Source organism: Malurus melanocephalus, unplaced genomic scaffold, assembly GCF_030028575.1.
Source record: "Malurus melanocephalus ecotype Western Australia unplaced genomic scaffold, MMel_1.1 scaffold_119, whole genome shotgun sequence".
NCBI classification, from domain to species: Eukaryota; Metazoa; Chordata; class Aves; order Passeriformes; family Maluridae; genus Malurus; species Malurus melanocephalus.
Window position 1 is genome coordinate 1,189,931 of NW_026623351.1, and position 12,179 is coordinate 1,202,109.

The 12,179-nt window shown below is 38.8% G+C and overlaps 1 protein-coding gene across 1 annotated transcript; it reads right to left on the reverse strand.

The window, feature by feature from the left end:
• Positions 1-1,278: 1,278 nt before the first annotated feature.
• On the reverse strand, positions 1,279-4,807 carry MRPL53 (mitochondrial ribosomal protein L53). The gene is made up of 3 exons (XM_057370095.1): positions 4,679-4,807; positions 3,557-3,669; positions 1,279-1,712 (listed from the first exon to the last, which is right to left on the reverse strand). The coding sequence occupies exons 1-3, from the start codon at positions 4,765-4,767 to the stop codon at positions 1,585-1,587; spliced, it is 330 nt and encodes a 109-aa protein (XP_057226078.1). The 5' UTR covers positions 4,768-4,807; the 3' UTR covers positions 1,279-1,584.
• Positions 4,808-12,179: the final 7,372 nt, after the last annotated feature.

Consider the following 12,179-nt stretch of genomic DNA (forward strand, 5'->3'; position numbering starts at 1 on the left):
AACCTGTCCTTTGAGCATTCTTATTTCAATTTGGTCCTCTTCTATGGCACCCTTCTAGCTTGACAGGATTTATAATTCTCTGTTTCAGGTGTTCTCATAACCCCTCTGCTGTAAGGGAGCTCATTAGAAGGTTTAGAAGCTCAACACTCCAAAACCACTCTGAAGAGCTGGTGATTTAATAAAAAAAGGATTCCAGTGCAGAGAAGGTATTTATCTCAGACAAAGCTATTCACATCTACTGTTCCCATGTCCAGATTTCATTGAATCATCATATCTCACTCTATTTGTTGCAAACACATGGGAAACACCCAATGTCTTTAGCACAGCTCTCCTCCAACAGAAGACAGCACCTTGACTTCGACATTCTAGTGAAGAAGTTGTAAAGAATTACCTTGACAATGCCATTTAAAACAATCATGCTTTCAGAATGGACAGTGTACATTTAATAATCTTGGCAAAAGTAAGGTAAAACTGGTTTTGGATTTGTGTCCTAAATCTGCTGCCAAGTTAACTTTGGAAATATACATACTAGTTTTAGAGCAATCAGGCATCTGCTTAATACTAGGCAGAACTAAAGCCTCTCGAGAATACTACACCTGCAATTCTCTTGCAAAGTGGAACTGTATTTTTATTATGAACAAAACTGATGGACCTGAAATACATATGAGGCTGACACYTTCACCTGCACAGCCTGAGGAGAGATCGACCCTTCCAAACCCACAGAGCTTTGCAATACAGATGAGACACCTAAGCAGTTGCTTTAATAAATATTAGGGCTGGACATGGGACTGTAAACACCAAATAAYGCTCTCCCTTTGATCTTTATAAAATATTTCATTAAATATCCCAAAAGTGAGTGACAAAACCACTACAAAACGGAACTTCAAAGATAGACCATTTCTCTAATTATCAAAAAACTAACTTACCTTTCCCTTTGAGCTAAACTTAGTTACTTCTATGCAGGATGAGTAGCTCTACTTTCTGTCGACAGTCCTATTACCTTGTTACTTTAATTGCTGAGCTAAATTTGCACTTAGCAAATTTCCCACTTCATTGAAAAAAAGAGGAAGAAAATGGCAGGGATTTAGCAATAGATATATTATAAACATAGTATTACAAAATCCACTCTTTTTGCAGCCTGCTGTCCCTCAACTAAGTCAATGATGAATATTTTTTTTAAAGTTTTTCTGAAATTTTAAGTAAATTTAATAGCTTTCAAATAATAAYAACCACTCTAACAATGTTTTGCATTATACTGTACAGAAATTTTGTAGGAAATAATGTCTAAAGAGACATGGCTTCATTGCAGTATTAATTTAATAGCTAATGGGTATTATTCACATTGATATGCAAATACATGTGATATTAGTCCAAAATGCAGCTGCTTAGAAAGATGCATTTATGCATCTTAAACCATCATGACCCCCAGTGTTAAGAAGAGTTCTCCTTCAAGGGAAGGCAGGGAACATTTAAAGTGGTTTGGCCATCTTTCAGATTTTGTTGCAGTTTTTAAAGGAAAAAGCCTTCTGTGCAGCCAGATGTTTATAACACATGTAGATGCAAACACACTTGTTTTTCTGTTCTTCATGCATTCTTCTTCTTGTTCTTCTGTTCTTCCTTAAGGTCTTTTGCATTACATCTGGACCCCAATGCTGTTAACATTTCCAGTGTTGTCAGGTGGGCTCCCTTCATTATCAGTCGATCTCCATCAGCTGTAAATGAAGAAAATCTTAAGTCACAAAGTAACAATGACTTTAGTGTGCAGATTTTTTGTACAAATAAATCCAAATACCCTGTTCATCTTCTCTGATTAGAAAGTACTCCAGCTACCAAGGAGCCTTACTATGCACCACTGCTGAACAAACATATCAAACTGCCCACAATATGCATTTAATTTCCACTTCTGCATTGCATTATTGAAAAATCTGAAACATTTGTCTAGATATGCCTCTGCTTTTGATGAGAATGYTTATACTATGCCCTTGAAGTCATCTCACAGAAGGCAAAGGCAGCTTTGGAAGGCACAATTTCCACACATGGCTAAGCATTTTWGTAGCCTGTTGTCTGTGGTCAATTTAACGTACTTCTTTAGCCAAAACAACAAATTGGTTCACACAATCTGGTGGTTTATAATGTAAAAAAATAGAGAGCATTACAATTCCTAAAATTTTGAAAGAATTTCTTTTAAAACAGGCAGGAAGCAGTAGGAGTTGAGTATTGTACCCGAGTTAAATATTTTGCAAGATTTGCAAATACAAAACCCATACCCAAAGCCATATAGTGCAAAACCATGCCTGGCATCCAATATTCCAGCCCCATCTTTGCCAACTGCAACGGCTTCACTGGAGAAAACACAGCTTTTAGAGAATGAAGAGTTTAGAGGTGTCTTGGCATTAATGAGATAAACTGTTTTGGGTTTACACTGTGAAAAAGCATTGAACTTCACTGTTTAAGTGCTAATATATCACATCAGAATTAGAGACAAGGATGRGAAAGACACAGGCATGGGGGAGAGAAAAACAAGCAATATTGAAATAGCAACAGTGAAATAGGTAAACTTTCCTAAGCAAAACAAAGAACATTCAGCACTTTTGACATTTCCACCAATTCACTAAAAATATGGAAGTTTAAAGATAAGGGGGCAGCATGAATCAATAATAATGAAAACTTTAATGGGCTACATGACATATTGGTCCATTACAGCACAGCAGGAAAGAAGATGCAGCCAGAGAAAAGGACAAAAGCAGATTAGAGCCATCTGTTCATAGCCTAGAATCTGGGACGCTTCCAGAACTGATGAAATTTCTACCACCAATTCTCTGCCYGCTCACTATACCCTCAAAGGAAACTGAGAAATTTGTTGTACATAGYTGACCTCATTCTTCAGGTCCATCTGCACATGTACAGCCTCACCCAACTCAGCAGTTCCTTCAAATTACAGCTACTCAGTTGCATAAGCAACTAAAGGTATYCAACCTTCTGTTCTCAAGACTGAGACATCTCCACCACAGGTAACATGAAAAAATGACAGAAAGTAAACAGATTATTTGACAAAAACAGACCTACATTTACTTTCCCCGAATTGTACCTGACTGCAAGGTCATATAAATACATCACTACTAAAATACACTGAGCTCCAAAGTTGTCAGTTGATGGATCTAGGATCCTTGAATCTAAAATTTATCTAGACATCAGGCTGTTAGTGATACCCTCTTTCTTTTTCCCTACTAGCTTCACAACATCCAGCTACGGACCAAAGCGAAAAAAAAAAAAAAAAAGGAAAAAACCAGAAACAAAAACAAAACAACCAAAAAAACCACAAAAGAAACCCCCCACAAAAAAACCCCACAACTCAAACAATAAAAAACCAAAAAACAAAACCACAAAAAACCCAAAAATTCACAAAAAACACAAAAAAGCAGAAAAAAACAAACACAAAGCTCCAAAACTATAAACAACCCCCCCCCCAGTTAAAAAAAGAAAAATATAGAACACAATAACATTGTAACAACACAAATCCAGAGTTTTTTTGTTTGTTCAAAAACAAGCTCCTTACCAAACGTAACATCTACAACTGGTTCTGATCCATCATGTCTCACATCAGCAGTCACTTCACAGTTTGTATTAGTAGCTTGGACTTTTTTATGGTAAATACATTGAAGAAATTTTCTGAAAGTATATTTAAAAGTATATTAAGTATGTTAGAGACAGAAATTTAAGTAAGCATATTTCTAAAACTAATTTGCATATCTTGATATTGCTGGGCAACAAAGCATGAACAAAACAGGATTTGTACTTAAGTTGAGACAGCTACTTCTTATGAGTGAACCATTCCTAAAAATCCAAATAGATATTCCTTATATAGTAACATGTAAAAAGTATACCAAAGAACTGTGTAAAACTTCAGTGCAGACACTTTGTGTGTTTCTCTCAGATAGATTAGCAACAATAATAAAAAATTAAACAACCACGGCATTTTAATTTTTCTTTATACATTATTTGCTTGCCAATGTTTTCTTGTTTGGGTTTGAGACAGCATTTATTTATATGACATCTTTGGTCTCCTGTAGATTTCTGAAATGTATGACAGCTAATTTAAGCTGCTCTTCTGGCAGCTTAAAGATAATCTAAGATAAAATGTGTTACTAACTTCATTTTGAAAGTAGGTGTGCCTGTAAAGTCATTGCAAAAGAACATTTTGCAATTGTTTGGTGCAGAACCTACGTGGTTGGAGAGGCACCTTAGACTTGTCCAACAAATAATTACTGGGATAGAGAAGCTGCTGCTGCCCCGCTTCTCCGTTACCAGCATTTGGAGTGGTTTACACACCGTCCCTACAGGATCAGTCTCTCAGGGTGTACTTTGGTAAAGCTCAGGGCTTTATATCACGCCCATATAAAAGGGTCTACACCTGGGCAGAGTCCCTCCGAACAGCAGCAGAGAATGAACCCTGTAGTCCCTCCGAACAGCAGCACAGAATGAACCCTGCAGTCTCTCCGAACAGCAGCACAGAGTGAATCCCGTGTGCCAAGAGCCCAGCCCTGGCGCCTGCCGGAGACATGCAAACCCGTCACCCATGAGGGTGCAGGAAGGGCGAACGGAGGGCGCTGGGGKGTCTACAGACAGGGAGCCCGAACAGAGCGGGGCTGGGGCCGGGAYCACCCCGCAGCCCCCTCACCTCGTGCTCTCCACGTTGGGCTCGAAGGGGCAGAAGCGAACCACGATACTCTTCACGGGCCTCAGCACCACGCTGATCTTGGACGCCATYTTCTCCCCGCCCCCTACTACAGCTCCCAGCAGCCCCCGCGCAGGAGCGCACGGCGGCGGTGGCCGAGCCGGCCCGCCCCGCGGGCACCTGGGAGCTGTAGTTCTCGCTGCCTTCTCTGGGGCTCCCCGAGCCTCGTTGAATGACCCGAGGCACTCGGGGACAGGCTCATTCCTCGCTGTGGAGACAGAGGGACCAGCTGACCTGCTTGTGTCAGAGAATCACGCAATGGTTTGGGTTGGAAGAATGTTAAATTTCATCTAGTTCCAACTACCCTTCACTGGACCAGGTTCCTCAAAGCTCCATCCAACCTGGCCTTGAACACCTCCACGGATGAAGCATCCATAGCTTCTCTGGGCAACCTGTTCCAGCGCTTCACCACTCTCCCAGCAAAGAACTTTTYCCTAATATCTAATCTAAATTTCATATCTTTCAGTTTAAACCCATTCTCCCTTGTTCTGTTACTACATGCCCTTGTAAAAAGTCCCTCTTCAGCTTCTTGTAGGCTCCCTTTGGAACTGGAAGGCCACAAAAATGTCTCTCCAGACATTTCTCTGGGCTGAACAATCGTGACTCTCAGCCTTTCCTCGTAGGAGGAGTGCTCCATCCCTCTGATCATATTCACGGTCATCCTCTGGAGCTGCTCCAACAGGTCAATGTTCSTCATGTACTGAGGAACCCAGAGGTGGATGYAGCACTCCAGATGGGTTTTCACAAGAGTGGAGTAGAGGGGGAAGGTAAGAATCAGTAAGGAGTTGCCAATACAGCTAAAGATAAATTAGAGGCCGTGTTTTGCAATACATCAAGGAGGAGAATGATTTGCAAGAGGTMCTGCTGCTGCATTTGATTTTTTGTTTCTGATGGGTTATGTCCGGCTGTTTCCCAGCCCTTAAACTAAGCCTGGAGAAGAGGAAGCTCAGGGGTGACCTGATCACTGTTTACAACTCCCTGAAATGATGGTGTATCTGGGTGGGGATCGGCCTCTTCCCCCAGGCAGCCAGCGACAGGATAAGAGGACACAGTCTTAAGCTGCCCCAGGGAAAGTTAAGGTTGGCCATTTGGAAGAAATTCTTCAAGAAATGGAATTGGAATGGGCTGCCCAAAGAGGTGGTRGAGTCACCATCCCTGGAGGTGCTTAAGTGTGGATCTTAAGGAAAGACTACAAGTTGGTGCCATGTTGTAGGTGACATGGTGGTGTTCGGTAAAGGGTTGGACTCGATGATCTCCGAGGTCTTCTCCAGCCTGATTGATTCTGTGGCTGTCTGGGTGCCGGGTGATTCTGTGACTGTCGCCGTGTGTCCGGGTGCCACTAGATGGCACGCACCTCCCTGGAAAATGGCTCCGGGAAGCGCCGGGATCTTGGCGAGCGCTGGGAACGGCAGAACGTCGCTCAAACCAACACATTTCTGTGCAATATTCAATACAGACCCACTCCCMCGACCTACGCGAACTGCATTACATGTCTAGCATCTCTCGAAATGGGTAACCTATTTTTAGAAGCTCATCTGTTTATTCCAAGTCCTCTTTCTTAAAAAAGCCCRCATAGTCATTGGGTAAAACCATCGTCTTCACTGAGATTTAGACAAGAAATTAACTAGCAAGACAAGGCACAGTGGAGTCAATATAGTTGTAATGTTTAAAGTTTTTATTCTCTCAAGAGAATAAAAACATTAATACATATATTTTTATACATGTATAATAGTCTTTCCTTATGAAAAAAAGGAAAAAAAATACATTATTGTGAGATATCTTTAAAAAGACTTCACTGTATCCATTAAATAGCTGTTTCAAATTGGAATTTTTCCTATATAGTAGTCTTAGATACAGGGCCAGGTAAATTGAGTATTTTACATTTGGATGGCAAAAGAAACATGAAATTTCAGTATCTCTGTCTTCATTATAACACAAAGAGCTCAATGTATTCCATTCAAAATCTGTGGCAAAATTTCTATTGGCCTCTATGGTAACACTAAAGGAATACCAGTAAAGAACAGGGAAGAAAGAATGATCACTGATTTTACTAAGGGCTCCATTCTTCCAGTRCTGTTGGTACTGCGGCATTCACTGACTTAAAAACATGCATGGCCAAAACAGTTTTATATTTGCTCTTATTGCTTTTTTTATAGTAATTTAAGAAGAATGTTTATCTTTCATTGCACAATTAAATTAAGARAAAATTTTATTTACTCCTTTTCACACTCAAGATCAGTTAATTTTTTCACTTTTATTATCAGCAGCAAAATTTGCATCTTTCCCCTTAAGCCATCTGTTWAAAGTAACTGAAAACCTTCTCTGCTTTTTCAAAGTGATTTTTAATTTTTTGAAGTTTGAGAGATTCCCAGTAACACCACACAACAGGTATCTGGTAACTGAAAGGCTCTGTGTKCTATTTCTCCCTTTGAAGAATACTCTGTGAAATGAAAGCAAAGGTTCCTACTCATCCCTACGAATAGGAATATCTCTTTCTTGGATGCTACCCCTACTTGTTGACAGGCAAGTTTTCTCACCACTTATTGTAGATGCAATAGTTGTAGCTGATGGTAATTCTGGTGAGAGTGTGAACTTTTAGAATTACTAAATTAGATAAATAAGCAGCAAAGTGACACAGCTATTATATAAAAAACAACTATCCAAGCATTTCTTCATCTTCTTTAAACCCGGGTGGTGGTTAATCACAATACTACCTTCAGTTTATACCAGAGTAAGCCCAACTGACGTCTGCCATTTCAGGAAAGCTGATTGTTTATCCATGAAAGACCTCAAATCTGTCTCTCCAGCTCCAGCAGATAATCTGGGAACTCTCAGGTGTCTGCATGTGAGACTGTTCTCAAAAGACAGCCTTGGGAGTCTGAATGATTCATGATTCCTATACCTATTGATAATCCTACCCATTCCTAAAGTGTAGTAACATGAAGGAGCATCAAAAGATAGATTATTATAATGGAAACTATTTTACTATTCTTTTCACTGGGTGGATCTCTTTTATTATAAATACTGCCTCATCCCAAGTCTACAGACTTTCATGTCATCAGTTTCACTGAAGTGTAGCCACGAGCTTATAGATGATTTATAGCTAAGCACCATACACAGCAAGGGAAAGCTGCAGCCATGCTTTTTATATTCTAGTTATGCAGAGAAAAGATGCAGAAAAAAGTCATGCAGAAAAAAAAGTCTGTAATATTAATTACACTAAGTAAATTTTCCTCTTGTCTCATTGATTATTCCAGATCTCTTAGATCCAGGGAAGACACTTCTGTTCTTTCTCCTGTTTTTTACTTAACTGCTTTCATTTTCTGTTGTATTTTCTGACTACAGAAAGGTCCCCAGTTCAGAACTCTTGAAATCTAATTTATCTGCTAAAATCATGCCTGTTTTTAGCACCTCTGCTCTGGGTCTTGATTGTTCTTCAGACACTGCATGAGAGGGACTGCATTTCAGGTGTGGTGTAACACTGCCRTGTGTTTATTTAGTTCAGGAGACTTGGATCATCCTCTCTGACTGTCCTCTGCTGATTCCCTGCTCTGCATCTTTATTCTATTTCTGCTGAGTCTTTCYCTGAGTCTTGTCACAAATGTCAGTAGGCTTGGAATTTACCAATCAGAATGTCATGGCTGCACATTTAGTTATAATGCTAACCCTCTTGTAACCCAGGAATAAAATTTAATGCTGCCTTCAGGGCAGTAGGCAGTGCTGAGGAAAAGTGAGCCAACACAAAGCCAGCAGCCTGCCTGTTCTGCACTGGGGTGATGCTTCCAGATGGCCACCCAGAAGAGGCTCTTTGAGCAAGGCTGTGTGCTGGGCCTGACAGGAGAAGCAAATTATTTCTGGAAACAGAAAAACACCCTGACATGTGCAGTATCATGGAGCATACCTTCAAAAGAGCAATGGACAGAGACAGTCAAGCTCACCAAGGACTTGCATCAAGTAATTTTAAAATACTAGTGCCACACTGAAGGACATGTTGGAATGAATTCCCTACCATACTGGAGGAACACTGCTTATAGTCATAGAAATATAAACCAGTCTGTGTTTTCTGTCTGGCTTTGTTTCTTCCTTTCAACTGAATATTTTACACCATATGTCAGTTACTGAATTTTAAAAATATTTTCCCAAAGAGAAGAGCTGGTAAAGGTCCTTTATTCTCTGAAAATTGTAGAAGTGAAGCATAGTTTTATCCTAATAGTACTGCCAATTTTGCATTTCATTTATAAACCAACTAATAGCTGTATGCTGTTAATGTGGTTTTCAAAAATAAAAGCAAAGAATAAAATCAACCAGCAAGGTGCCACTTCAAATGAGCTTGGTTTATAATTAATTCTAAAATAATAACTCTGCCTATCAGTTCAGAAAAGCTCTTATGGGAGTGAATAAACAGATTCCCTAGYTGCTCTTTACTCCTCTGCAAACATGTATTTCTATTGCCTGAGGTTAACAACTGCCAGCAGAAATGTTTGCTAAAATAATATGCAGCATTTAACTGGCTGAGAACATACTGTGCCAATTCCTGACTTGTAACTTAATTTCTTGAGGATAATACCAAAAGCTTTATTTCGTGTATTTTCTTCCCTGTCCAATAAATGCTACAATAAATATCTGCAATTATCCTTTGGATTTTTATGTTGATTTAAAATGTGCACTTGCTGCCAGCAAAGAAAGTTCATGAKCATAACAGCAAAAGGCACAAAGATGAGCTAAAATGGGAAGAACCCAAGGTTAGCACCTGAGTCCTTCAGGTCTGGAATCTGTTCTTGAAACTCCAGGTAGATTAAATGTGTGTATTTTTACTTTAAAGGTCTTTGCACCCAGTGGCTCACAGGTCACAGACAGTCCCATTTGACAGATCTGACTCTTAACAGAGTCATTACCATAGTTTAAGGGGCGACAGATTTTCCACAAGTGCAGAATTCAGGGAAAGCAGTTGTATTAGGATTTGATCTATATTTTCAAAGACTTCCTGAAGGTTTGACTGTGCTTCAAATAACTTGCTAGAGGTTTTGAGGAGCTCAGCAGTATATTGACATTTGTACCACTTTGCTAAGGGCATGCTTCAGTGCTGTGAGTACCATAAGCAAAGYAGTTTGTTTTCACTGTGTTCTGCTAAGAATAGCTGTGCCTCTAGATTGATGGTTTAAGTTATTAGTATTGTCAGCAAAGTATAACAACACTGCTCAATTGAACGTGGTGACTAGCCAAGATAGTCTCTCTGTATGCTTTCATTTTTTCCATGTCGAGAACTTTCATTTCATGTTCTACAAGCTTATTTATGCACCCATTTTAACTTTTATTTTATAGATTTCAAGAATGTGTCTAGGCATGAAATACATGTAAGCCAAAGAATACCTACTTAACACAATAAAAGTTGAAACATGAAGTCTAGACATAAAAGAGCTAGATATCAAATAGGGTTTTTTTATACAACCATTTGCTATTTCATATCATTATAACAAGTTCCATATAATTTTATCAAATTATTAACATAAGTAAAAGGTATCTTCTTGAGAATTAAAAGCCTTCATAGCACAGGATTAGTACGATTCACATGATGTCACACAAGAATTGTGGGTACAATGCAGTCAATGATGTGCACTGACTTACTGCAACAATTGATAAAGATCTGAGCCATTTTGAAGTGTTTGTCAGATATCTCTTATGTGAATGCAATAGTAGTGTAATATTTACATTATTGTGTAGTAATTGAAGTAACACATCAGAAGATAGAGGAGAGCAAATAAGATAATGCAGGAGTTGTTTGTTATACATGCAGAAACTACATTATAGAAACAATAGGAAGCAGATGACAATTTAGATAGATATTCCCAGGAAATCTATGTTACACAGATGAAATTAGGAATATGGAATGCCATACAAATAGCAAAACTAGTGAATTTTATTCAAGAATATATTACCAKTTAATACAGGGATGAAGCAAGTATCCTTTCTCAAAGCAGTGATTTTCGATCTRTGGACCCTTTCTCTTCTGTGGCCTATGGGTTCACAAAGGATTATTTTTAAAAAATAGTAATTCTTACTCTTGGCAGACTTTCAGTCAGGGTCAAGGAGTTTCAGTCTCCCCTTGAACACAGTGAGGATCCACTGTGTTACTGATATTTACAGATCAGTAAAGATTGATCGCCGATGTGTAGTTGGTCACTGTTCAGCCCAACAGATGATGAGAGCAGAGTATTGGTTACTAGGCTAGTTCCAAATGATCATATTTTCCAGGCAGAAATTCTTAATGTTTTAAAAGTATCAGGTACTCTTTTCTGTATCACTCAAACCAAAGGAAATCATCACAATTTTTGCCTGGTCTGGAATTACTGACAGTATATCCACATTTCCTCCCTCTAGAACCACATTAATTAATGTAAAAAAATCCCAGGATCCTTAGGATAACCAATTCTTACCTTTATTCAATTTCTTGTGTGACATATTAAACAGAGAATGTGCAAATCAGAGATTTCAAACACTTTGTTTAGTTTTGTGCATGTAATACTTTTGTTCACATATTGAGATTGCTGGATCAAATTTTGCTRAAGTCAGTCATGTTTCTCTCTGTAGTACTGAAGGGTAAAAAATATCCTGATGAATCAAAACTACTAAAGTAGAAATATTTCCAATACATTTATTTTTATGCTCTTTTCTCTTTTTCTTGATGAATGAGCAATTCATAAAGATAGGAGATTAATAATTACAGTATATATACATATGTAAGATATAAAGTGTATATAATATGATTATAAAGTGAATATACTAATCTATAATTTATATAGAARAATATATAAAATATAATTTATTTTCCAAATATTATTTGTAGCATTAAGAAAATTTGTCTCTTCTTCCCAATGCCCCTTTGAGAAACTTAGTGGAAATCAAACATTTATGACTGGTATTACCATACTRAGCTCTGGAGCTCTACAGAGATACAAATATTTAAGGGATAACCACTTCAAAAGAAGGTAGAGAAGCTATGAATTTAGCTATTTTATGCAATCTCCATCACGCCTGCAATGAGAGAGTACATTCATTTACTGTAGTCCCTCCCAGAAAATCCCGTATCATCCAAAAAAGGATAAAACATCAGTTTCCAGGGCAGCTTTTTCTGGCAAAATGCATCAGTTCCGTGTTGACTCCAAATACAGTAACAATGTAGGTTTGGGGGACACAATCTTTCCTTGTATGTGTGTCCCTTGCACAGCAGTAGCTGAGTCTATTAGTACTGCTAAAATTCAGGCGATGCCTGACCATACTTAACGTGCTCCCATGCTGCAGGCACAAAACAGGTTTGTCTCTGCAGACGCTCCTTTGTCCAAACTAATAAGAGTGATGCTTTTGCCGTGACTGCACAGCAAGRAGCTCACCCCTTGAGAAAGGCAGCAGCACACAGCAAAGAGGCAACTGCCTGTGGCTTCTCACA

Coding starts and splice junctions, on each gene's coding strand:
- MRPL53 (XM_057370095.1), bottom strand. CDS start 4,767: ATGGCGTCCAAGATCAGCGTGGTGCTGAGGCCCGTGAAGAGTATCGTG. Junction 3,670..4,678: donor CCCAACGTGGAGAGCACGAG/GTGAGGGGGCTG, acceptor ATATACTTTCAG/AAAATTTCTTCAATGTATTT. Junction 1,713..3,556: donor AGTTGTAGATGTTACGTTTG/GTAAGGAGCTTG, acceptor CTTCATTTACAG/CTGATGGAGATCGACTGATA.